Source organism: Pseudophryne corroboree, chromosome 9, assembly GCF_028390025.1.
Source record: "Pseudophryne corroboree isolate aPseCor3 chromosome 9, aPseCor3.hap2, whole genome shotgun sequence".
In the NCBI taxonomy this organism is placed as follows: Eukaryota; Metazoa; Chordata; class Amphibia; order Anura; family Myobatrachidae; genus Pseudophryne; species Pseudophryne corroboree.
This window is the reverse complement of record NC_086452.1, coordinates 344,259,351-344,286,368: the sequence shown is the minus strand read 5'-3', so window position 1 is coordinate 344,286,368 and position 27,018 is coordinate 344,259,351. Positions and strand designations below refer to the sequence as shown.

The 27,018-nt window shown below is 46.4% G+C and overlaps 1 protein-coding gene across 2 annotated transcripts in view; it reads left to right on the top strand.

The window, feature by feature from the left end:
• Positions 1-27,018, top strand: part of STAB1 (stabilin 1) — a 605,861-nt gene that overhangs the window by 307,183 nt on the left and 271,660 nt on the right. For both annotated transcript variants that reach the window (XM_063940632.1, XM_063940633.1), the window contains 5 exons: positions 1,199-1,294; positions 10,167-10,212; positions 12,429-12,508; positions 14,926-15,051; positions 17,679-17,752. In XM_063940632.1, coding sequence (XP_063796702.1) covers positions 1,199-1,294; positions 10,167-10,212; positions 12,429-12,508; positions 14,926-15,051; positions 17,679-17,752 — 422 coding nt within the window. The remainder of the gene's footprint in view (positions 1-1,198; positions 1,295-10,166; positions 10,213-12,428; positions 12,509-14,925; positions 15,052-17,678; positions 17,753-27,018) is intronic.

Sequence of the window (27,018 nt, the reverse complement as noted above, 5' to 3'; positions counted from 1 at the left end):
GAACATACAAGGAACACTAGACCAGTTTCAATGTGTATCCATGGATCTGAACCTATTATAACAAACATGGATACTTCATTGTGGTCTTTGAGACCTACAAGGTACTGTAGTTAAAAACTGTGCTTAAGATCCAATACCTGTTTCATATTTTTACTCTTCCTTAGTCCACAACAAATTTATAAATTGAAAAAAAAAGAGGGGGTGTTCATATGTCTGCAGTAATAAAGTTTGAGTTCACAGGCAAGACCTCTAACCTGTAGCAATCAATAATATATTTAATGTAATTTGACTTTGTCACTTTAAAGAAATCTCTCTCTCTCTCTCTCTCTCAACAGAAATATATATTTGTGTGTGTGTGTGTGTGTGTGTGTGTGTGTGTGTGTGTGTGTGTGTGTGTGTGTGTGTGTGTGTGTGTGCGTGTGTGTGTGTGTGTGTGCAGAGCCGGCCTTAGGCATAGGCAAACTAGGCAAAAGCCTCGGGCATAAAATGATATGCGGCATGCCTATGTTCTGTGTGTGACTGCTACTGTATCTGCATATCCTTTTAATCAGCAGAAGCTGCTTGTGCGTCCTAGCCACATAGTAATGCAAATAAGATGCATTTTCCTAAACAAAAGGCGCCCAACATTAGCAGAGCTGCCATCTGACTCATGCCAGGCATCTCCTGCAGAACTAGCGGCGGTGCTAGGGGGCACCAGCCAAAATCTTGCCTAGGGCATCATATTGGTTAGGGCCGGCTCTGTGTGTGTGTGTGTGTGTGTGTGTGTGTGTGTGTGTGTGTGTGTGTGTGTGTGTGTGTGTGTGTGTGTGTGTGTGTTACATTTAGTGTGCTCTGGTGTGTTTTCTTTATCTTACACTCTTTCTTCTGCTTTCTGGTATATTAAGGGGTGGCATCTGCTTTTTATGCTATCAGATCATTACTACCTTAGAACAACACTAGATTGTACTATTTACTATTTTTGAAGATGCAGAAATTTTCCTTTCAAAGCTTGTGTGTTTATTATTGTACAAAATCATTTCTAGATAAAAATCTGTAAAATGTTTATGTACTATATATGAAACTCAAGGGTTGTTGTAAATCATTGAAATATTGCAAAATGTTTCACTCAGTAATTCATTACAAACAAATATTTAGCAAATTTACTGTAAAGGTTCAACTTTTTGGTTTAGTTTTAGAAAATATTTTTATTTTTAAACAGAATGTGACTGTGCCCATGGAAAGTGTAATGACGGACTTCATGGCGATGGATCTTGCCAGTGTGATAAAGGCTGGTCTGGTTTTTCCTGTCAGATTGGTAAATATAGTAGTTCACTTTATATGTCTAGATTTTGAAACACTGTAACATATGTTTAATAGTACATCACACATATCTTATAATTGGTGATCTAATTCGTACCAATAGTTCTTTTGAATTTGTGCTCTATCTGCCCTGGAAATATGTTATGTATTATGCACAAAGATAGATCATCTGCTGTCGACCCTGGATATATGTTATGGGCAACCTTGGCACTCCTGCTGTTGTTGAACTACACATCCCAGCATGCCCTGCTACAGTTTTAGCATGGCCAAATAGCAAAACTGTAGTATGGCATGCTGGAATGTGTAGTTCAACAACAGCTAGAGTGCCAAGGTTCCCTATCACTGTTATATATGATGCACAGAGATAGATCATCTGCTATCTACCCTGGATATGTTATGATGCACAAAGATAGGCCATCTGCTGTCTACCCTGGATATATGTTATGTACTGTATAATGCACAGAGAAATGTCATCTACTATCTACCCTTGATATATGTTATATATGATGCACAGAGAAAGATCATCTGCTATCTACCTTGGAATTATGTTCTGTATGATGCTCCAAGATAGGCCATCTGCTGCTGTCTACCCTGAATATATTTTATGTTGATGCGCAGAGACACAGTAGGTCATCTGCTATCTATTCAGGATATATGTTATGTATGACACACAGAGATGGGTCATCTGCTATCTACCCTGGATATACAGTATGTTATGTATGATACACATATATACAGTAGGTCATCAGTTGTCTACCCTGGATATAGTTTATGTATAAGAGATAGGTGTTCTTTCCCAAAAACTATTATTCCTATTGAGTCCTGATGACATTTTTTGGAGTATAGAGAAATGTCACTGGTTCAGCACAGAGTTTACTGTAGATTTAATGAAGGCCTTATCCACTGCTCAAGGGACCATAAAACATAAAATGTTGCTGAGTAGCAGAACTCTGATTTAATTAGTATGTCCTTATAACCTTTAGGTTACAGATCTTTCTAGTGTATTTTTGACTATGTCCTCTAGTAAATTCTTATTGGGCAATAGGGTATCTCAGTGTACAGTATGTAATATGTAAGGTTGGGCAGGGAATATTTGTATACGGTCACTAGTGGTCATGGGTGAGGGGCTGTTTAACAGGTAAATCCTGTGTAAATATTTGGTGTCCTTTACCCTCCTGCATCAGCATTTCACAGTGTCTTGTTTAGGTGGATGTTTGACCAGCAGTCTCTCAGCTTTGACTTTGACTGTGACTGCCGACCGCTTGGAAATGAAGCACAATTTCTTATTTCACAGTTTTTTTGCTTTGTTATGCAAGGAGAACTGTTTTATTAAATGGAAATAGCTGACCACCCCGAGGATACTTGTATGAATGCTAGTAACTCCCTACCTAAGTATTAGAATGCCTGCAGTAGCCGAGGCAGCACTACAAAACTATAAATGATCTGTCAACCATGGGTTATTTGGAGACATTGGTGAGACCTAACTATGAGCATCATTGTGTGACTGATTACCTACTAATGCTGCATTTTCTCTTACGTTCTAGTGGATACTGGGGTCTTGTACTTTAGTACCATGGGGGTATAGATCGGGTCCACTGGAGCCTGGCACTTTAAAACTTTTAGTGTGTGCATGTGTGTGCTGGCTCCTCACCTCTATGCCCCTCCTACCAGACTCAGTTTAGAAACATGTGCCCAAGGAGACGGGTGCACTTCTCTGGAGCTCCAGAGATTTTTTCTTCAATGTTATTTTAGTTTATTATTTTCATGTAGCGCTGCTTGGCAGACAGACTACCTGCTTCGTGGGACTTAGAGGGGAGACTGAACCAACCTCATGAGGGTTAATGGTTCGTAATCCCTGCTGACAGGACACTGAGCTCCTGAGGTGCTGATCACACATCGTTAGTATGTGTGCCCACGCCAGCAGCTATCCGCCACCCTCTTAACAGATGCCGAAGACCCAGGTGCGTTGAGTGTTACACCAGAGTCCCGGTTAGCGGGACCCTGGTGCAGTTTGGCGGCAAGTCACGCAGCGGTCTTGGGCCCGTAGCTGTGGTGCCCGCTGCGGACAAACTGGCTCAGGGCTGCTGCCCCGCAGTGCTCACTGTCTCCAAGGCTTTGTGTGGACTGCATAATACATTTTCATGTGTTTTTACTACTGAGGGACCACGTGCCATTGCAAGGGGCGGGGCTTCCCGGAGCGGGACCAGTGGTGGGAAGGCGCCATCTTACTGATCCTGCGGATCACCAAGGCTGCATGCACGCTGCTCCTCCAGGACCAACGCTGTTACAGAGAAACTGGTACCAGCGGGTCATAGACAGGGGGGAGCACGCCAGCGGTAGCGCCACTGCACTTCTATCACATACACATATTTCAACACATTGTGCTGCTGTATTCTGTTTGCTGGTGTCCGCTCCTCAGTATCACTCCAGGGGCTCTCTAGGGTCTGTGTGGTTTGTTGTTCAGTGGGCTGCGCTATAGTTTCCTGTATAATGTCTGTGGACATGGTTATGTGTGCTGCTTGTAATTCTACCCTGTCTTCAGCGGGGTCACTCATGTGTGAGCAATGTTACTTGTCTCCGTGAGGGCTCAGCTCACAGGCACCTGACTGGTTAGATAGCTTTAAGAGCATGATTCAAATTGTAAATTCTGAATTAGCTGCAGCTAAAAGAAAAAGACAGGTGTTAAAATACTCCATTGCTTAATTGGCTACAGCAGCAGATACCAAGAAGGCTTCTCAGCCCTCTATAGTGGCTACACATAAACGCTCACTGCCACAGGTGCTTCAGTCTGATTCTGTTCCTGATCAGCCAGATGTGGATGATGATGATATGGACAAGGAGGCTCTCATTTTTGCTGTAAAAGAGGTCCTCCACATACCGGATGAGGAGGTGGAACCAGATGAGGAGTTATACTTTAATGTTAGACCCAATAAACCCTGATAAGAAATTTAAAATTCCTTAGAGCTTATTGACTACTTTTCCTTTCTCTGATTAGGACAGGAAGGTATTGGTACTGCCGGTGCCTGGGGCTGTATCCCTGAAAGAGCCAGCTGACGGTAAGATTGAGACCATGCTCAAGGCAGTCTATATGGCGGCAGGCGCTGCTCAACGCCCCACAATAGTTTGTGGATGGATTTCCAGGGTGATAGTCAAATGGTCTGATAACGTTATTGACGGTTTAGACACTTTGCCCCGGGATGAGGCAGTTACTCTACTGCAACATATACAGGATGCTGCAAATTTAATGAGCAAAGGAGTTGTGTAAGCTTAATGGCCGCACTACTGCTATTGCTGTTTTGGCGCGTAGAGCTCTGTGGTTACGTCAGTGGTCAGCAGACGCTGATTCCAAAAAGGGTGTTGAAAATCTTCCCTTTACAGGTGATGCATTATTTGTAGACAAATTAAATAAATGGATCTCCCTAGCAACGGTGGGTAAGTCTACCTATCTGCCGTCGGCTGCGCCGCCTGCTAGACGTTCTTACACAGGACCCTCCTTGCAGTCCTTTCGTGTGGCAAGGTTCAGAGGCAGGGGCCGAGGGGTCTCCACCACTTCCAGAGGATCTCGTGGTAAGTCCCATAAACCTGCACCTGCCGGTTCCCTGGACCAGACCACCGGATCCCCTGACGCAAAGCCTTCCGCATGACGGTTGACCCCAGCAGCAAGGCAACTTTCAGGTAGGTGCTCGCCTTCAACACTTTGCCCACGTATGGGCGGAGTCCTCCCGGTATCTTTTGGTGAGGGACCTCATTTTCCAGGGATACCAGCTGCAATTTCAAATGCTCCCTCCTCACAGATTTTTAATGTCGGGCTTACCAGCTTTACCCGCAGCAAAAGTTACCTTGCAAGAGGCTCTTCAGAAAACTTTTGCAGACGGGGATGGTGGTTCCAGTACCTCCTCCGTGACACAACAGGGGTTTTTACTCCCGTTTTTTGTTGTTCCCAAACCAAATGGTTCGGTGAGCCCCATCTTGAACCTGAAGTCTCTAAACCCGTATCTGCGGGTGTTCAAATTCAAGATGGAATCACTGCGGGCGGTGGTGTCTGCTCTGGTGTAGGGGGGGGGGGGGGTTCCTGGTGACTCTGGACATCAAGGATACTTACCTACACATTCCCATGTGGCCCCTCATCTAGATTACCTCAGGTTCGCCATATTGGATGACCATTTCCAGTTTCAGGCCTCAAACTTCGGATTATCCACAGCTCCGAGGGTCTTCACCAAGGTCATGGCAGAAATTATGCAACAACTGCGCATGATGGGAGTGAACAGGGCCGAAAATAGGATTTTTGACACCCGGGGCAAGTAAGTTGGCTTTCTCCCCCCCCTTCATTGTAACTGTGTGTGTGTGTGTATAGTGTGTGTGTGTGTGTGTGTGTGTATGTATATGTATATGTGTATATATATATATATATATATATATATACACTTGGAAAAACAAGGCGGCACTCAGAGGCTGTCATTCACAGAAATCGTGTAATGGTGCAATCAACGTTTCGGGGACCACCTCCCCTTCATCATCCTGATGAAGGGGAGGTGGTCCCCGAAACGTTGATTGCACCATTACATGTTTTCTGTGATTGACAGCCTCTGAGTGCCGCCTCATTTTTCCAAGCATATCGTGGTGGGGTGACGCCCCTGGGGAAGGCACCTGAGCAGGACATATCCCGCTGTGGATACTCTGAGTGCCTGAGGTACAGTGTGTGTGTGTGTGTGTGTGTGTGTATATATATATATATATATATATATATACTCCATAAGGGCTGGTAGCTGCTGCAAAGCTTTTTATCGAGGGGATAGCTAGACATTTATTTGGGCTAGGGATAAATAAAAAAAAGGGAATAATAACCCATACCTTGAAACATACGTAAAATCACACACCTATACACATGCATACTGTCACACACCTAAATATATACATGCATGCATACATTCACTCACTCATATATATATATATATATATATATATATATACATATAGTCACACACCTGTATATATACAGATATAGAGTCACACAGATATACACATATATAGATACATATAGTGAGACACAAGCACACATACAGATATGTAATCACACACCTATTCACATACAGTCACACACATGCACACATTTACAGAGGCACACATATATGGTAGTCACTCACACATACAGTGCCCCTTCCCTTACACTCACTGTTTAGGCTGGGGAGTCATCTTGCTCCCTGTGCCCCTTCTTCATCCGGCTCTGCCGGGGCAGACACTACACACGACCAGAAGAAACTGAAATTAAACTACAGCTCCCGCAGCAAGGGCTGCAGGGAGCTGTAGTTTATTTTCAGTTTCATCACAGCAGTGCGGCCACAGCAGCTAGTAGAGTCTGGAGCTTGTGCTCCGTCGGCTCTAAGGGACCGCAGCGCATAGGGAGGGGGTGTTAGGGGGATTAAACTGATCCTCTCGGCGCCCCCTCTTATCCTGCACCCAGGTCACATGCCCCCCTACCCCCCCTAGTTATGACCATGGAGTGAACATAGTCCCCTACTTGGACAATCTCCTGATAAAGGCTGTGTCCAGGGACCATCTGCTGCACAGCATCGACTAGATGACTTGCCTGCTTACGGATCATGGGTGGATCCTGAATTTTCAGAAATCTCACCTGGAATTGACCCAACGTCTTCAGTTCCTGGGAATGATACTGGATATGGTGTCTCAAAATGTGTTTCTACAGATGGACAAGGCCTTGGCTATCCAGACTATGGTTCGCTTGGTGCCCAGTCCTCGCAGGGTATTCATACATCTTTGCATCCGATTACTGGGCAAGATGGTGGCTGCTTGCTAGGCAATCCAATACGGCAGATTTCATGCCCGACCATTTCAGCTGGATCTGCTGGACAAATGGTCGGGGGTCTGACCTTCACATGCATCAGGAAGTGACATTATTTCCGAAAGCCCGGATTTCTCTATTATAGTGGCTACAAGTTTCTTACCTGGTAGAGGGCAGGAGTTTCAACATCCACTTGTGGATTCTTCTGACAATGGATGCCGGCCTCCGGGGTTAGGGAGGCTGTGACCCAAGGAGCCCAGTTCCAGGGGACGTGGTCGAGACAGAAATCTGTTCTGCTGATAAACGTCCTGGAACTCAGGGCAATTTACATTGCCCTTCTGTAGGCTTCTCATCTATTGAAGGATCAGGCGATCCAGATTCAGTCAGACAATGCCACGGCGGTGGCGTACATAAACTGACAGGGGAAATAAGAAGCAGAGCGGCGATGCGAGAGGTGTCAAAAATCCTCCTCTGGGCGGTGGCCAACACAAGGGCCATCTCAGCCATATTCATTCCAGGGACAACTGGGAAGCAGACTTCCTCAGTAGGCACGACCTCCATCCAGGGGCTTGGGGCCTACATCCCCAGATGTTTCAACAGTTAATTCACCGGTGGGGCTGTCCGCAGATAGATCTGGTGGCTTCTCATCTCAACAAGAAGCTATGCCGTTACTGTTGCAGAACGTGGGATCCGCAGGCTGCTGCAGTGGACGCATTGACGACCCCGTGGATGTACCAGTTTCCTGTTCCCTCATCTACCGCTAATCCCAAGCGTTCTCAAAAGACTAAGAAGGGAAAGCGTTCAGCTAATTCTAATTGCCCCGGATTGGCCTCGATGGGCGTGGCACTCGGACCTCCTAACCATGACTCTGGAGGATCCCTGGCCTCTGCCGCTACAAAACAATCTTCTTCAGCAAGGTCCGTTCATTTATCCAGACTTACAGCGGCTGCGTTTGACGGTTTGGAAGTTGAGAGGGAAATTCTAGCTAGAAAGGGTCTTCCCTCCCGAGTAATTTCCACCATGGTCCAGGCCAGGAAGATGGTTACGTAAAACATTACCATCGTATCTGGAAAAAGTATTTTTCCTGGTGTGAAGGTAGAAAGGTTTGTCCCATGGAATTTAGAATTGGTCGTTTTCTACTTTACCTGTAAGCGGGAGTGGATATGGGCCAACGGGTAGGCTCCATCAAAGTCCAGATTTCTGCGCTCTCTATTTTCTACAAGAAACAACTTGCCATGTTGCCTGAAGTACAGACTTTCCTAAAGGGAGTTCTTCATCTGCAACCGCCCATTGTGCCTCCCACGCCTCCGTGGGACCTCAATGTGGTTCTGTCCTTTCTTCAATCGGATTGGTTTGAACCCTTACATAGGGTGGAGTTAAAATTTCTCACCTGGAAGACAGTGATGTTATTAGCATTGGTGTCTGCCAGACGTGTCTTTGAATTGTGGGGGCCTTATCCTGAAAGAGCCCTTATTTGATATTTCACGCGGACAGGGCAGAACTTAGGACTCGTCCTCAGTTTTCACCAAAAGTGGTTTCCGCTTTTCATGTGAATCGACCTATAGTGGTTCCAGTGTTGTCTGCCGCTTCCATTGGTCCTTGGATGTGGTCAGGGCTCTGAAGATTTATGTCAACAGGACGGCCCGTCATCGAAAATCTGACTCGCTGTTTGTTCTTTATGATGCATCCAAGATTGGTCGGCCGGCTTCTTGCTCACTGGCTCAGGTTGACCATTCAACAGGCCTATTCTTCGGCAGCTCTGCCTTTGCCGATGTTTATTCAGGCCCACTCATTGAGGTCGGTGGGATCTTCCTGGGCGGCTGCCCAGTGTGTTTTGGCCCTATAATTATGTCGAGCTGCAACTTGGTCTGGTTCAAACATGTTTGTTAAGTCCTATAGGTTCGATACCTTGGCCAAGGATGACCTTCAGTTTGGTCAGGCAGTTTTACAGGGGTCTCAGCACTCTCCCACCCATTTGGTAGCTTTGGGACTTCCCCATGGTACTAAAGTACAAGACCCCAGTATCCAGTAGGACGTAAGAGAAAATAGGAATTTAATACCTACCGGTAATTCCTTTTATCCTAGTCCATAGTGGATACTGGTCACCCGCCTCAGTGCTTCAATCCTGCTTACCTGTGTAAGTATTTGTTTGGACCGGTGTTGCGGTCCCTTCTGTTGTTGGTATGACTGTGCTATGCTGGTCAGGTTGGTGTTGCTATCCTCTGTTCTGGTTAGCGCCCTCCTTCTGTTTATGGTTGTGTGTTGGCTTGTTTCCTCACAGCTGTTGTATTGTTTCTTCTCTCATATTTTGTCTGCCTCCTCAGGCACAGTTTTCCTAGACTGAGTCTGGTAGGAGGGGCATAGAGGATGAGGAGCCAGCACACACATACACACACTAAAAGTTTTAAAGTGCCAGGCTCCAGTGGACCCGATCTATACCCCCATTGTACTAAAGTACAAGACCCCAGTATCCACTATGGACTAGGAGAAAAGGAATTACCGGTAGGTATTAAATTCCTATTATTTGATGGGTGTGTTGGAAGTGTGAGGATGAATGTGTGTTTGTTATGGGTTTTTGTTAAGTGTTAGTTTATTGGGAGGGGGGTTCAGAATGAAAGTGACTTTTATTATAGATTTATTGGTCTTTAACAGTGCAAAGGCCAGGAGACATAACCTACTGGTTGAGCAGTCATGCAAGAAGTAGTCCGTTACAGGGAGTATCATTGCCATTTCCTTATACACCGTTAAACACTAGCTAGTAAGCAATGGTACTAGATGGACACCAGATAATTCATCCTCACAGCAATAATGTATCTCCTGGCAGAGGTCATTTGCACCTTTTTCCATTAATTCCTTTCTGTCTTATACAAAGAATATATCAATAGCCACAAAATTGCATTCATTCCCATCCCTTAATAATGTATGAACAGCTACAGCTGCACTTCCTTGGGAAGCTCCATTACTGCATATAATTTATTATAGATATACAGTATTTCTGACCTTCCCCTTTGCGTGTATCACTGCATTTGAATATTAGTAAATTAAATGCCCTGTCTCCCATTTCTAGATAATGAAAAGGATTTATGCAATGGCAGCTGCAGCAATAATGCAAAGTAAGTTAATCTATATTTGAATGCATAAAAACTAGAAATATGTAAAGTGAACATAAACATGTAATGGTACTTTCCAATACTGAATGATCCAATGCATGCGCTAAAAGCTGGACTACCACCTTCATAAAATATGTTACTGACACGCACATACCTTGGTCTTGATGGGTGTGGTCCTATCCCCACTGAGACATGGCCATGCACCATATCTAGATTCTTGGTTCTTCTGAGATGTTGGAGGTATGTCCTAGCCAGAGTTGTCCCTCTTGCTGTGCATGGTGAAACCTGAGGAAGGAGGGGTCAGCAGGAGAACAAACAAGCCATAGTCAAGATTGTGGCTTGTGATTGGTCCTCTGGCTCACACACCCCCTCCACTACCATTTAAAGTTGGTGAATTACCGAAAAAAGTTTGTCTGAGCTCCGAAAGGAGGGAGGAACATGCTAGCAAAACAGATAAGTAGATGAGTGTGTCAATAATGGGAATATGGTATGCAGTGCACACAGGCCCCTGGGTCCTAGAGGGCCACCACTGCACACACTGCATGTATAGATGATGTTTACTGTACCTGTCCGTCAGCACTGCATAAATCACTAGGAAAATTGCATGGCCGCCAGTTTCCCAGAAATCTACACATGCACAGTAGACCTATCTCTACTAAAATGGCATGGGCTCCATGTTTCTGGAGAACAGCGCACTAGCACCCAACCCCCTCCCCCGCCTTCTCACAGGTGCGATTTTGAATTTACAGCAATAACGGCATAATGATAATACAATATTTAAATATTAATTAAAGAGTTCCTCAAATAAAGACGTGTTGCCGCAACAACAGATGCATTTACTATGGGCGAGTAGACCGGCCGACCATGCATGCACCTGCAATAGTCCCCTTCCCCATCCTCTGCCACTTTGGTCTTAACTTTTTGACTTCCGGTCCTATTGACTTTAGCCGAAACGTATGGAAAGACATAAAACGTAGAAAAACACATATAAACAAACATTAGAAATGAATGTTACTTTGAGGAAAAATAATAGTTTTTCACAAAAAGGAAATAGGAATGGTAAAAAAGTGTAAAACTGAATTTTTATATCAGTAAACAGGGCTTACATAAATTTTTCCGGAAAACCAGATAATACATATCAATCTCTACATAGTATAAAATAAAGTCCATCATTGTGATATTATAACAGTTTAGGCAGCAAAAGCCAAGAAAGTTTCCGGACGGACGATTAAATCATCACTGCTCGGCTCCTTTTTTCATAGATTAATGTTTCATGCACCTATTGTAAACCAATCTTGACACATGCTCTATAGAATTGTGCAAACCGCATCAAAATCCGTACAGTGGTTCTCAAGATTAGCCTGTACAAACAGAAACGTACCGGGAACTTTATTTTATATTATGTAGAGATTATTTAAGGGTCTAAGATTAGATTGGATCAATAATTATGTGACTGGCACAGGGGACACCCTTCAGCTGATAGCAGGTTTATGCTAAAGGTATTTTAGATCCAGGCGCCGGCATTGTCGCAGTGATTGTCAGCATAATGAACCCATCCCAACACAAGACATTACAAAGGGTACAGCTAATTAAACCTGAATTAATTCTTTGTAATAAAGGATACTTTCACAAGCTATGTAGCTGTGGCAAACCCTGTGAAGTTCTATCAGACAATTTATATGTATGCCTGGAGTTCCAGAATAAGTCTGAGTGTAAATCAGATAACAAGCCAGAGCTGAAGTACTGTATGTCTAATGGTGTGTACACACGGTGAGATATTTTCTTACGATTTTGACTGTATAGTAAAAATCGTAAGAAAAGTTAGTGCAGTTCGCAAGGTGAAAGTCACCTTGCGATCCCGATGCGCGGTCCCGCGCAGTCGGTATCGCAAGCCTAGATAGACTGTGCAGGCAAGTCAATTTTGACTATCTCGTAGAAAAGATAGTCAAAATTGACACTTAGCCAAAATCGCACATATTTAGTATCGCAAGCACACTCATTATGTGCTTGTGATGCCGACCTAGCCCCTGACGTATAGTGAGAATCGGGGTTAGCCCGAATCTAACCGTGTGTATGCACCTTAAGCTCAATAAGTCAATTTGCCTGTATATGTCCATACTATGTATTTTCAACCTCTGCTGTGACTTACTGCGTGTTCCACAGTCTGTTCTTTGCCTTCTGAATTCATAGACATCGCCCTTAGAGTTTCATTTTTTTAGTTGTATTACAGGACCGGCAAACTCCACTGCAAAATGCTCATGCCTTGCCGGCTTTACAGGGAATGGGACACATTGCACAGGTAAGACTAGGATTTGTGCACCAATGCAAAGTAGCATCACTGAAGTGATTAACACAGAATATACAGCAAAATGTGCACTGACCAATAGCAAGCAGTCAGACAGCTGCTATTGGGATGGTATCAGGATCCCGGCACTTCTCTCTTCCCCATTCTCTCCCTCTCCCCTCTCTCTCTCTCTCTCTCTCTCTCTCTCTCTCATCCTCCCCTTTCTTTCTCTTCCCCCTTTGTCTCACCTCCTCTCTCTCACACCCTTTATCTTTCTCTCTCTCCCCACTTTCTCTCTCACCCCTTTTCTCCCCATCTCTCTTTTTCTCTCCCCCTTTCTCTCTCTCCCTCTCCTTTCTCCTCTCGTTCTCTCCCCCTCTCTCTCACCCACTTTATCTCTTTCTGCCATTTCTCTCTCTACCCCTCTCTCACCCCCTTTTATCTTTCTCTCTCCCCCCTTTCTCTCTCTATCTCCCTCCCTCTCTCACCCCCTTTATTTCTTTCTCTATTCACCCTTTCTCTCTCACCCCTTTTTTTCTCTCTCCCCCTTTCTCTCTCTCTCTCTCTCTCTCTCTCTCTCTCTCTCTCCTCATTTCCAGAATGCAAGTATGCCAGGGAGGGATAGGGTTATGCTGCGGGAGGACAGGTTAGGGTTAGGCACTAGGGTGAAGGTTAGTGTTAGGCTGTGGGAAGGGGAGGTTAGAATTAGGCTGCATGAGGTGAGAGTGAGGGTAAGGGGTAGGGTTAGTTTAAGTGTCGGGATTCTGACCATTGGGATGCCGCTGTTGGTATTCTGGCTGCAAGCATCCTCACTGTTGAGTCCCGTACCTGACCCATATAGGAGCACATGTGGACATAGGCACAAACAGACATAGAGGAGCACATACAGACTTACAGGAGAACATACAGACATAGGCGCATAAAGACATAGAGGAGCACATATAGGCCTACTGTAGGCACATATGGACATATTGGAGCACATATAGACATGGTCACATAAAGAAGTAGGGGAGCACATACAGGCACACTGTAGGTACATACTGTTAAGTCTGTGACTTATATTTCAATAAAAGTTTTAATGCAACCAGGACACAGTGAGTGTGGCATACTTCTTTACTGGAAAACTACAGGAAGCCAAAGAACACAGAATAGAGATTCATACGCCAACTGATACAAACACAAAATAAGATCCGTTGTAACCTTCCACCAGAACACACATACAGCAATAGGAACTATATACACCACACATACGAACATAGAAGACCACCTAATCTCCAAATTCTAACTTGTCACTGGAATGACATTACACCCCTGGGTGCCTCTCCACATCACAGGACCCCCCCCCCCCCCCTCCCTCCACATCACTTGTCACACTGCCACAACACTGGTCACACTCTCTGTGGTGGCACACAATTTCAGCTCCAGGCCCTTGTGGACCTTAATCTGGCACTGGGAGGTAGCACAGGTATTTAGTGGCCACCCCCCCTTCTTTGCACTACTGCTTGTCACAGGACTCAACACATATAAGTGTGACAATGTCAGCCTACTGTCCTAATCTGTCTTTAGAAAGAAATTCTGAGGGGATTGGAGTACATTATCTTTTTCTAAAACGCCCATTCCCAAACCTCACTGTGAAATTTAGAGTAAGGACATATGTACTGTAGAGTGGTAGCTTACTGCCACTGCGTAGAATTTATAACACCTATTTGAGACTTTGGCAATACACAATTGCTAAATTACTAGCGGAAGGAAGATATACAGTAAGTATTTATCTGCCTGATCATTTGCATGATACATATTATATACAGAAACAGCAAACAGCAGTACAGTGTATAAGCGCTTCATTGATGTCAATAAATAGAGAATGATATATGCATTCTAAATAGAAGCTTTCAAGCTGGTATTACTCTATGGGGGTCATTCCGAGTTGATCGTAGCTGTGCTACAATCGTTAACTCAGACATGCGGGGGGACGCCCAGCACAGGGCTAGTCCGCCCCGCATGTCAGTGCCGCCCCCCCCCCCCCCCCCCACACACACACACACACATATATAAAAGCATCGCACAGGGGCGATACCTTTGTATTTGAGGAGTAACTCCCGGCCAGCACAGCCGCCGCGGCCCGCCCCCCCAACGGTCCGGCCAGGCCTGCATTGGCCGGACCACTCCCCCTAAACGGCGGCTTAACGCCGCCGTTCAGCCCCCTTTCGCCTAGCGACCACCTCTGCCTCAGAGGCGATCACTAGGTAACGGAAGCTGCCATGCGCCGGCGCACTGCGGCGCCGGTGCATGCGCAGGTCCGACCCGATCGCTGCGCTGTGACAAACTGCAGCGAGCGATCGGGTCGGAATGACCCCCTATATCATGGCATTCATTTGGTTTATAGATTTAGGAAATGTCTAATTATATAAGCAGTTTATTTGTCATTTCAGAGTTTGATGTCTGTACTGTGAACAATGGGGGATGCTCGAAATATGCAAACTGCTCAAAGGCTGCCTTAGGCCAGGCATATTGTGTCTGTGGACATGGCTATAATGGAGATGGAGTCATCTGTCTTGGTGAGAATTTGAGCTTCTTCTTACTAGACAAACATATATGATCCTCGCGGCATCGGGAATTGCCTGAAAATTGGGGCCTTTGGCTTTTTCTCTGCAGTGAGCAACTGTAAAATCTCCTGTCATTTCTCCTGTAAAAAAAATAAAATAAAAATCCAATATATTATTATCAGCAAATATTTAGACAACCATCTGACAGATGTTAGTTGATCTCTATATTTTTTCACATCATATTACAAAAGTGTTATATTTGATATAACATAGCGTCTGCTATGGGGCTCAGACATTCTAGCTATGCACTTGCCTGCCAAGTAAATGACATTTAGTAAATTACATAGGAACAATGGGGTGATTCAGACCTGATCGCAGATGTGCGTTTTTGCTCAGTGGGCGATCAACAATAGACTGTGCATGCATATGCACAGCGCACGTGCATCGGCCAACAACAACGGGCATCGCCAGTCAGTGACAGGATGGTACGAAAATCCCGATCGCAAGGGCGTTAGCAAGATGATTGACAAGAGGAGGCCGTTTGTGGGTGGTAACTGACCACTTACTGGCAGTGTCCGGAAAAACGCAGGCGTATCCCAGCGTTTTTAGGGAGGGTGTCTGACGTTACCTCTGGCCCTGATCAGCCTGTTCTCATCGCACTGGAGGAGTAAGTCCTGGGCTGCGCAGAGACTGCACACAGTGGATTTTATCAGCTCGGCGTACACATGGGATTGCACACTTGCACGGCGAATTTACACTCCCCCTGGGGGCGGCGACTATCTGAACGAAGGACAGCAAAGTTAGAAGCCCAGCGATCAGGTCTGAATCACCCCCAATATCAGTTTAATTACTTAGGGTCTATTTACTAAGCCTTGGATGGAGATAAAGTCGATGGAGATAAAGGACCTCATTCCGAGATGATCGTAGCTGTGAGCTACGATCATTCACACTGACATGCGGGGGGACGCCCAGCACAGGGCTAGTCCGCCCCGCATGTCAGTGGCGCCCCCCCGCCCGCAGAAGTGCAAAGGCATTGCACAGCGGCGGAGCCTTTGCACTTCAAGACTAGCTCCCGACCAGGGCAGCTTTCACGTGCTGGCCGGGAGCTACTCGTCGCTCCCCGGCCCGCAGCGCCTGCGTATGACGTCACGCAGCCGATGCGGCCCGCTCCCTGCACGGTCCGGCCACGCCTGTGTTGGCCGGATCGCGCCCATGAAACGGCGGCCAAACACCGCCATTCCGCCCCCTCCCGCCCAGCGACTGCCTCTGCCTGTCAATCAGGCAGCGGCGATCACAGCCCAGCTACGGCCTTCGGCCGTCTGGCATGCGCCAGTGCACTACGGCACCAGCGGATGCGCAGCGGGTACCCGTTCGCTCAGCTGCGATAAAAAGCAGTGAGCGAATGGGTCAGAATGACCCCCAAAGTAACAATCAATCAGCTCCTAACTGACATGCCACAGGCTGTGTTTGAAAAATGGTAATTAGGAGGTGATTGGCTGGTACTTTATCTCCATTCGAGGCTTAGTAAATAGACCCCTTATTCTGGTTCCTATTCACAAACCCACTATTTGAAAAGTTCTGAAAAGAAAGAAAAGCAAAGTAAATAATTGCTGTTTTTTTGGTTTGCTAAACAATTTAAAGAAGATACCTGTGGCAATAGGGAAAATTAGTCATTTTTTTAAATTGCTTATAATTTAGTATATTCTAGATATAGTGCTCCAGAATGACAGCAAATTTCCTTATATGGAAAGCCTTAAAATCCAGGCTTGCAGGATAATAGATTCCATACCTGGAGAACACCATCCTCGGCGTTCATGTACTTCCTCCGCTGTTGATTTATTGATCAGAATCGGGTCAGGTTCATGTTACCTTAACGCTAATAATTCTACAGTAAATAAATTATAAATGTCAGCATTTTTTCAGCCGTAAATCCCAAAAGATTGTAGCCAATAAGGTGAAACTATGGCCCTCATTCCGAGTTGATCGCTCGCTAGCTGCTTTTAGCAGCCGTGCAAACGCTAAGCCGCCGCCCTCTGGGAGTGTATCTTAGCTTAGCAGAAGTGCGAACGAAAGGATCGCAGAAAAGCACAAAAAAACTTTCAAGCAGTTTCTGAGTAGCTGCAGACCTACTCCTATCTTGCGATCACTTCAGTCTATTTAGTTCCTGTTTTGACGTCACAAACACGCCCTGTGTTCGGCCAGCCACTGCCCCGTTTTCCCAGGCACGCCTGCATTTTTATCTGACACGCCTGCGTTTTTCAGCACACTCCCGGAAAACAGTCAGTTACCTCCCAGAAACGCCCCTTTCCTGTCAATCACTCACCGATCAGCAGTGCGACTGAAAAGCGTCGCTAAACCTTGTGTGAAATTGCATCGGCTTTTGTGAAAGTACTTCGTGCGTACGCACTGCGTACCATACGCATGTGCAGAAGTGTCGATTTTTTGACTGATCGCCGCGCTGCGAGCAACGTCAGCTAGCGATCAACTTGGAATGAGGGCCTATATTTCTTATGGATAGATTCATTTCTTTGTTATCTATCAAGTAAAAATGTTGAATTGATTTATATTGAACTGTTTTACTTGATAAACGCAGACTATGCATTGTGTTATTGAACTGAAAATGTCTCATTTTGGTGCAGAGATTGATGCCTGTCTGGAAAATAATGGTGGTTGTAATCCCAGTGCAGAGTGCACCAAGACTGGGCCAAACACAGTGAGTATGCCAAATATATGTAGATAGGATTAGTGAATTAATTTCTTAGCAGGCAAAGTCATTTTCTTCCCTGTAGAGTCGACATGCTATAACCTGTATTGCACAGTTACTGTACATACAGTGTCAGTCTTATTGTATGTAGTTCCATGTCAGATGGCACAGGGGCAGTAGGGGCATCAAAGACAAGGTTCTCAACTCACCTGAGAAAACACAGCATCTCTTTGCTCCCATCCGGAAACTACTCAATCACTCAGAGGAAGCCAACAGTGATACACAGATTAATCATCGTGTGCTTCCTCCTGCACTGACTGAGGAATATGTCTCTACCTCACGCCTGTGATCATGGTGGTAAAGGAGGGGTGGGGAACCTCAGGCACGCGGGCCGTATAAGGCCCGCAAAGCCACTTGATCCGGCCCTCCCAAGCTCACCTAACCAAGGGAGATGCCGGGCGCCCGCTGAGATTTTGTTACTAGCAGGCGCCCAGCTTCTTCCCCTCAGCAGCAGCCAGAGGTAGGAGCTCACTCCTGAGCTCCGGCTTCCGGCTCTGGCAGTGTGCGTGAGTGCCTGTGCGGTGCTATGGGAGAGATGTCATGACATCTCTCCCATAGTTCTGAGGAGCAGGCAGCCAGGCAGAGGGCAAGGGTCTGGAAGCAGGAGTGGGGCTGGTGAGTATTGTGTTTTTTCTTTCTTTTAATGTGTGTGTGTATGTGTGTGTAAGTGGCGCTACTAGGGGTCATATCTAATGGGAACATATCTACTGGGGGCAGGCTAATTTATAGTTGATATTTTTTGTATGACCCCCGAAGGATTTTATAAATATCCAAATGGCCCTTGGTAGAAAAAAGGTTCCCCACCCCTGCGGTAAAGGGAAGGGAGATTTTTCCCTCCCCATCAGTAAATGGTACGTTTCTAAAATAGTCACTGAAAGAGGCAGCAGATAGTGGAAAGCTATCAGATAGTTATCATATGTGTGATACTAGTTATTATTATTATTATTATTATTTTTATCATCATCGTCATCATCATTTATTGTAAAGGAGCCACAAGGGTTCAGCAGTGTCATACATGGAGGAGGAGCAAACAGTAGCAGCATTCAGAGCCGGCCATAGACATAGGCAAACTAGGCAATTGCCTAGGGCATTTGATATGCCTAGGGGCATCATCAGCTTCCGCTGATTAAAATGATATGCAGCATGCCTATATTCTGTATGTAGCATTTCATATGCAGATACAGCCACAGTCTCATGCTGCATATCAGTTTAATCAGCAGAAGCTGCTTGTGCATCCTAGCCACATAGCAATGCAAATAAGATGTATTTTCATTAAAAAAAAAGGTGCCCGACGTTAGCATTGATGCAAGATTTGTGAGGACATCTCTGTATCCAAGCAGAGGCAGAGGTCACAGTGTTAGTGGAAGTGTGAGTGCTGTGTGCATGTGAGTGGGTTGGTTGTGCAGTAGTGTTCGGAATATGTGTAAGGAGCATTATGTGTGTCATGTAAAAATGCATTAATAATGTGTAACATATGTGTAAAGGGCTACTATGTGTGTCATTATGTGTATAAGGGCATTAATAATGTGCAGCATATGTGTAACGGTACTACTGTATGTGTGTCATTATGTGTATAGGGGCACTAATAATGTGCAGCAAATGTGTAGGGGGCACTATGTGTGTCATTATGTGTATAAGGACATTAATAATGTGCGGCATATGTGTAAGGGATATTATGTGTTAAAGGGCACTAATAAAGGTTGTCATAATGTGTAAGGTGCATTATGTTTATAAGGACATTAATGTGTCTCATATGTGTAAGGGGCATTACTGTGTGGAATTGTGTATAAATGCATTACTAATGTGTGGCATTATGTGTATAAGGTGCTCTACTATGTGGCGTTGCATATAGAAAGGGCACTACTGTGTCGTCTAATGTGAATAAAGAGCAATAAGGTGTGGTGTAATGTGAATAAGGAGCAATTCAGTATGATGTAATGTGAATAAGGGGCTCTACTGTGAGGAGTAATGTTTATAAGGTAAAGTGATACTACTGTGGGATGTAATATGAATTATGGACACTATCGCAAGATAAAATGTGAATAAAGATGCAGTACTGTGTGGCGTAATTGGAATTGGGGTTACTATTGTGTGGCCATGCCCCTTCCTAGCAAGAAGATGCCCCTTTTTGGGCTGTGCGTCAAATGTGCGAACTGTTCCTATTTAAAATATAGGGGGTACAAGGACTGCTATGGGTGAGGGGTGATGGTGCTGGGAAAGAGGTGCAAGGTCAGAGGCAGAACCAGCGGTGGTGCTAGGGGGCACCAGCCAAAATCTTGCCTAGGGCATCATATTGGTTAGGGCCGGCTCTGGCAGCATTACATAGTACATGGGTGTTTGGATAGAGTAGTTACATACAAAGAACAAGTTTAATATAGTAAAATATAAACCAGACGCAAATATTAAAAAGTTTAGTAACTGAGCACTAAAAATTGATAATACAATTATATTTGCAGCTCCCAAACGGTGCTTCTGGATAGGCACCACAATATAGAAACAGTGTAACAGATAAATAGAGAGCGCAGATACAGTAATTGTATATTTATTATATTTACATTTAGACAATTAAATATAAAAACATATTAAGAAGAATTATGCACACATCCACGGAGAACCTAATGCAGTCACATGCATCCAGAGAAAGAATCCAAGATTTTATAATTCGTACAGATGGAGCCACGCTAATGCCGAGAGTGTCTCCGTTTGGCCGGGCGCACGCGCCTGTGATGGTGACGCGGCCCATTCACTAGAATGAGAGAGCATCTCCGTCGCGCGCCTGGATGGAGACGCCCTGAATGGGAGCATCTCTGTGCAGTCCCGCAGTGACTAGGCGGACGGATCGCCTAGTCACACAGGGAGTGCACGCCTGCGATGGAGCCGCCTCAGATGAGCGCGGCTCATCTGTATCTCAGGTTTGTATAAATGTAAGAATCCATAGCAACAAGCACTAGATGATGTAGAGAGTAAACAGTTAATATAGCCAGCGTTTATGCTCGACCTCCTCGCAATGCAAAAGTCATGCTCTCCGCTGGTGGAGATCCCTGACAAACTACAAAATGCAAATCAGCAGTTATGCCCCAGTGTCCACCGGTATCTGTGAGGTGTCACATGGCACATTTTGTGCTAACGCCAATGTAGTGTCCAGTGGTGAGACGGCACTATACAGGGCTGAGGAGTAGAGCTGTAGCTGCTGCTGCCAGGTAAGGGGGATGGGGACCCCACTGGGCTCCTCTATCAGACCTGGGCCCCGGTAATTTGTATCCCCTCCCTCCCTCTCTTGGCACCAGTGGTCAGTACTCCGGAACTACAGGCACCAGCCATCCAGCTTGGTTGCAGCTCCATCTGCATTCTGCTCCAGCATTCACCAGCAGTCTCCTGGGACTCTCCTGTTTTAGTGCTCCATACCTTCCAACTTTGATCTTCAATTAATCGGGATTGATGGACGACGAAGCCGCACGCGCTCCCGAAAAAAGGGGAGTGGCCTTTAAAGGGGGAGTGGCTTCACATTGATATTGCGATTGTAAGCCACGCCTCCCTTGTCCGTCACTGAAGGGGGCATGCCCAGTGCTTTGTGAGGTGCTGGCATGCCCCCTCTCCCTCTGTCACTTCAGTGGCGGGTTTTCAATTTAAAAACACATCCTGGGGTGTGTGTTTTTTAAATTGAAGTGGGAGCGGGGGAGAAGGGGCAGGGGGGGTGAGTGAAGGGGCAGGGCAAGGTAATCACCTGGCGATCACTCGCGGGCATCGCCAGCCCCAGCGCTGATTCCCAGCCACCTTGCGGCACCCGGGAATCAACATAAGCCATTTTACTGCTAAGCCCGCCCCCGGCCAATAGGAGGGGCGGGCTAAACTCCATAATGGAGTATACGGATTCCCGGGCGCTCGCACGCCCCGGGGTATCAGTCAGTAGTAAGCCCGGAAATCTTCCGGGGTCGCCAGCGCTGTCAGTGAAGGTGCTAAGCAGGGCAGCGAGTGACAGGAGCCTGCCAACTGCCCGATGGGACAGTCCCCAAAAAACGGGACTGTTCCACAAAAATTGGGACAGTTGGGAGGTATGGCGCTCAATGGAACAACAGGCACCAGCCATCCAGTTTGGTTGAAGCTCCGTCTGCATTGTGCTCTAACATTCACTAGCAGTCAGAGACTCTCTCCAGCATACCTTCCAACATGATCCTCTCCAGGAGGGACACAATGCTCTGCTTCTGGCCTTTTCTCTTCATCTATGATTGCCAGCACTTGTGTTGAACAGGTTAATGGATCAGAAAGGTGTTTCAGCACAGGTGATGGTAATCATAAACTAAGAGGAAAGTGCAGGAGCAGAGCATTCTGTCCCTCCTGGAGAGGGTCATGTTGGGAGGTATGCTCCAGGGGCTCTATATACCCCCACAAACGTGCACTTGTGCAGGTAACACAAGACGACACGGATACCGATTCTGACACTACAGATGGTGACGGGGATGTGTTGCGGGGGTCCGCATCTCTTGCAAGGGCATACCTCCCAACATGACCCTCTCCAGGAGGGACAGAATGCTCTGCTCCTGCACTTCCCTTTTAATTTATGATTGCCCTCACCTGTGCTGAAACACCTTTCTTATCCATTAACCTGTTTAACACAGGTGCCGGCAATCATACAGTAAGAGAAAAGTCCAGAAGCAGAGCATTATGTCCCTCCTGGAGAGGGTCATGACTCATGTTGGGAGGTATGCAAGGGGGTACAATAGTTGATAGAGGCTATCAGGGATGTGTTAAATGTTAATGATACCACACCTGAGCAGGTTGAGGAGACTTTCTTCACTGAAAACAAGAAAGCCTTGCTAACCTTCCCTGTGTCAAAAGAGCTGAATGCTATATTTGAAAAGGCCTGGGTGAATCCTGAAAAGAAGTTTCAGATACCTAAGAGGATTCTGGTGGAGGATAGGGAAAAGTGAGAAAACCTGCCGATTGTTGACGCTTCTGTATCTAGACTCTCAAAAAAGGTGGTTTTGCCGGTACCGGGTTCTACCGCCTTAAAGTAGCCGGCGGATAGAAAAATTGATAATACTCTGAAATCAGTGTACACTGCTTCAGGGGCCATATTACGTCCCACTATTGCTAGTGCTTGGATTGCTAAGGCTATAGTGAAATGGTCGGCTGCCTTGATGGAGGATTTGGATACAATGGATAGGGATGACGTTGCATTGTATTTACGTAACATTCATGATTCTGCAGGTTTCATGGTAGAATCTATGAAGGACCTGGATTCCATAGCGGTGGGAATTTCTTCCATGTCTGTTTCAGCTCGTCGGGGACTGTGGCTCTGCCAGTGGTCGGCCGACGCGGAATCCAGAAAGAGTATGGAGTCGCTGCCCTATACAGGTCAAGCTCTCTTTAGGGAAGCCCTAGACGCGTGGATATCTACCGCTACAGTGGGTAAGTCTCCGTATCTTCCCTCTGCAGCTCCTGCTCCGAAGAGGTCCTTCGCCTCAGCTTCGCAGCAGTCCTTTCGACCCAACAAGACCAGAAAGGCCAAATCTTCCAGTTCCTTCTTCAGGGAAGGTAAGGTTAAGTCCAAGAAGCCTGCCGCTGCAGGTTCCCAAGACCAAAAGCCTGCTTCGGGTACCCCTAAGTCCTTCGCATGACGGTGGACGAGACGGCCCGGAGGTGGGGCCCGTGGGGGCGAGACTCAGACAGTTCAGTCATGTATGGGTCTCCTCCGGCCTGGATCCCTGGGTGGTGGATATTGTCTCTCAGGGATACAGGCTGGAATTTCAAAGTCTCCCTCCTCATCGGTTTTTCAAGTCGGGCTTGCCAACTCTGTTGGAGGACAGCACAGTGCTACAGGAGGCTGTTCAAATGCTGGTAGAGGCACAAGTCATTGTGCCAGTCCCACCGCACATGCTGGTGAAAGGTTACTATTCGAACCTTTTTGTGGTACCGAAACCAGATGGTTCGGTCAGGTCCATCCTGAACCTGAAATCATTGAACGCCTTTCTAAAGGAGTTCAAGTTCAAGATGGAGTCTCTCAGGGCGATCTCAGGTGATATCAGGGCGATCTCAGGTGATATCAGGTCTGGAAGTGGGGGAATTCCTGGTATCCTTGGATATCAAGGATGCGTACCTTCACATTCCGATCTGGTTACTGCATCAGGCTTATCTCTGCTTTGCATTGCTGGACTGTCATTTTCAGTTTCAGGCCCTGCCGTTCGGCCTCTCGACAGTGCCGAGGGTGTTTACCAAGGTGATGGCAGAGATGATGATGCTACTCCGGAAGCGGGGTGTGAACATCATTCCTTACCTGGACGATCTCCTGATAAAGGCGTCGTCCAGGGAACAGCTGCTGCAGTCCATTGCTCTCACAACACGGCTGTTTCAGCGCCACGGGTGGATTCTGAATTTCCCAAAGTCACATTTGAAACCGACCCGGAGATTGTCGTTTCTGGGAATGATCCAGGGTATGAAAGTACAGCGGGTGTTTCTTCCGTGGGACAAGGCCTTGGTGATCCAATCCATGGTCTGGGATGTCTTGAAGCCACCCCGGGTGTCGGTTCATCAATGCATTCGCCTTTTGGGAAAGATGGTGGCCTCCTACGATGCTCTCCAGTACGGGAGGTTTCATGCTCGGACCTTCCAACTGGATCTCCTGGACAAGTGGTCGGGTTCACACCTCCACATGCATCAGAAGATTTGTCTGTCGCCAAGAGCAAGGATTTCCCTCCTCTGGTGGGCTCCAGTTACCTCACCTCCTGGAAGGCCGCAGGTTCGGGATTCAGGACTGGGTCCTGCTAACAACGGATGCGAGCCTCCGGGGCTGAGGAGCGGTCACTCAGGGGGTGACCTTCCAAGGAAGGTGGTCAAGCCTGGAAGCCGGCCTGCCGATCAACATACTGGAACTAAGAGCCGTCTACAACGGTCTTCTTCAGGCGGCCCCTCTTCTAAGAAACCGGGCCATTCAAGTACAGTCGGACAACGTAACAACAGTGGCTTACATAAACCGACAGGGCGGAATGAAGAGTAGAGCAGCAATGTCAGAGGTCACAAGGATACTCCGCTGGACGGAAAAGCATGCATTGGTGCTGTCAGCCATCTTCATTCCGGGAGTAGACAACTGGGAAGCAGACTTCCTCAGCAGACATGATCTCCATCCGGGAGAGTGGGGTCTCCATCCAGAGGTGTTCAAGGAGGTAACAAATCTTTGGGGGCTACCCGGTGGCTGCAGTTGTTGACCGTGAGAAAAAGAAAGCCATTGCGATTCCTGGGCATAAGACCAAAAAAGTAATCTCTTGGGCGTGGGATTATTTTTACCTTTATCTTGACAATGTTTGTGAGAGTATCTACTCCATTTGTGAGACCAAAGTTAGTAGAGGTAGGAACGTTAGCCATCTAGGCACCACCTCCATGTTACGTTATTTGCGGAGAAGACATAAAATTTTATTGTACAAGATTACAAGGTAATTACCACCTCATCATCAACATCCTCAGAGTCATTACTTATCGGAGGTAGTCCTTCCAAAAAATTGTTTTGTAGGGGCCCAAACAAACCAATAATTTCAGCGACAAATGACAGTCATTATGCATGCCCTGTTTAATATATACAACATAAGGATGGGTAGGAGGGCCCAAAAACAATTCTATCTTACACCTCTTTTCTTTTCATTGTGTGCTGTTTGGAGTATTGCTGACTGTGACGACAAACATTTGTATAGTTTATTAAACTACCACCCTGTCTGCCACTGCAGTGCCATTCTGTTTCCTAGATGTGCCATGTTGGAAGTTTAAGTGCCACATGTTTGTGCCGCCCACTGCTGTCGCTTAGCTTAGTCATCCAGCTACCTCAGTGCAACCTTTTGGTCTAAACTGGATGAAAACATTATTGTGAGCTGTGAGGTGGTCAGAATTGACTGGAAATTAGTGATGAGCGGGTTCGGATCCTCGGAATCTGAACCCCCCCGAACTTCACCCTTTTTACACGGGTCCGAGGCAGATTCAAACCTTCCCGCCTTGCTCGGTTAACCCGAGCGCACCCGAACGTCATCATCCCGCGGTCGGATTCTCGCGAGATTCGTATTCTATATAAGGAGCCGCGCGTCGCCGCCATTTTTCACTCGTGCATTGGAAATGATAGTGAGAGGACGTGGCTGGCGTCCTCTCAGTTTTATTCAGGTGGCTGCAAATATCTGTGCTCACTGCTTTATTGTGGGGACTGGGGACCACCAGTATTATATAGGAGGAGTACAGTGCAGAGTTTTGCTGACCAGTGACCACCAGTATTATACGTTCTCTGCCTGAAAAACGCTCCATATCTGTGCTCAGTGTGCTGCATATATCTGTGCTCACACTGCTTTATTGTGGGGACTGGGGACCACCAGTATTATATAGGAGGAGTACAGTGCAGAGTTTTGCTGACCAGTGACCACCAGTATTATACGTTCTCTGCCTGAAAAACGCTCCATATCTGTGCTCAGTGTGCTGCATATATCTGTGCTCACACTGCTTTATTGTGGGGACTGGGGACCACCAGTATTATATAGGAGGAGTACAGTGCAGAGTTTTGCTGACCAGTGACCACCAGTATTATACGTTCTCTGCCTGAAAAACGCTCCATATCTGTGCTCAGTGTGCTGCATATATCTGTGCTCACACTGCTTTATTGTGGGGACTGGGGACCACCAGTATTATATAGGAGGAGTACAGTGCAGAGTTTTGCTGACCAGTGACCACCAGTATTATACGTTCTCTGCCTGAAAAACGCTTCATATCTGTGCTCAGTGTGCTGCATATATCTGTGCTCACACTGCTTTATTGTGGGGACTGGGGACCACCAGTATTATATAGGAGGAGTACAGTGCAGAGTTTTGCTGACCAGTGACCACCAGTATTATACGTTCTCTGCCTGAAAAACGCTCCATATCTGTGCTCAGTGTGCTGCATATATCTGTGCTCACACTGCTTTATTGTGGGGACTGGGGACCACCAGTATTATATAGGAGGAGTACAGTGCAGAGTTTTGCTGACCAGTGACCACCAGTATTATATGTTCTCTGCCTGAAAAACGCTCCATATCTGTGCTCAGTGTGCTGCATAAATCTGTGCTCACACTGCTTTATTGTGGGGACTGGGGACCACCAGTACTATATAGGAGGAGTACAGTGCAGAGTTTTGCTGACCAGTGACCACCAGTATTATACGTTTTCTGCCTGAAAAACGCTCCATATCTGTGCGGTGCGGTGGGGAAGAGG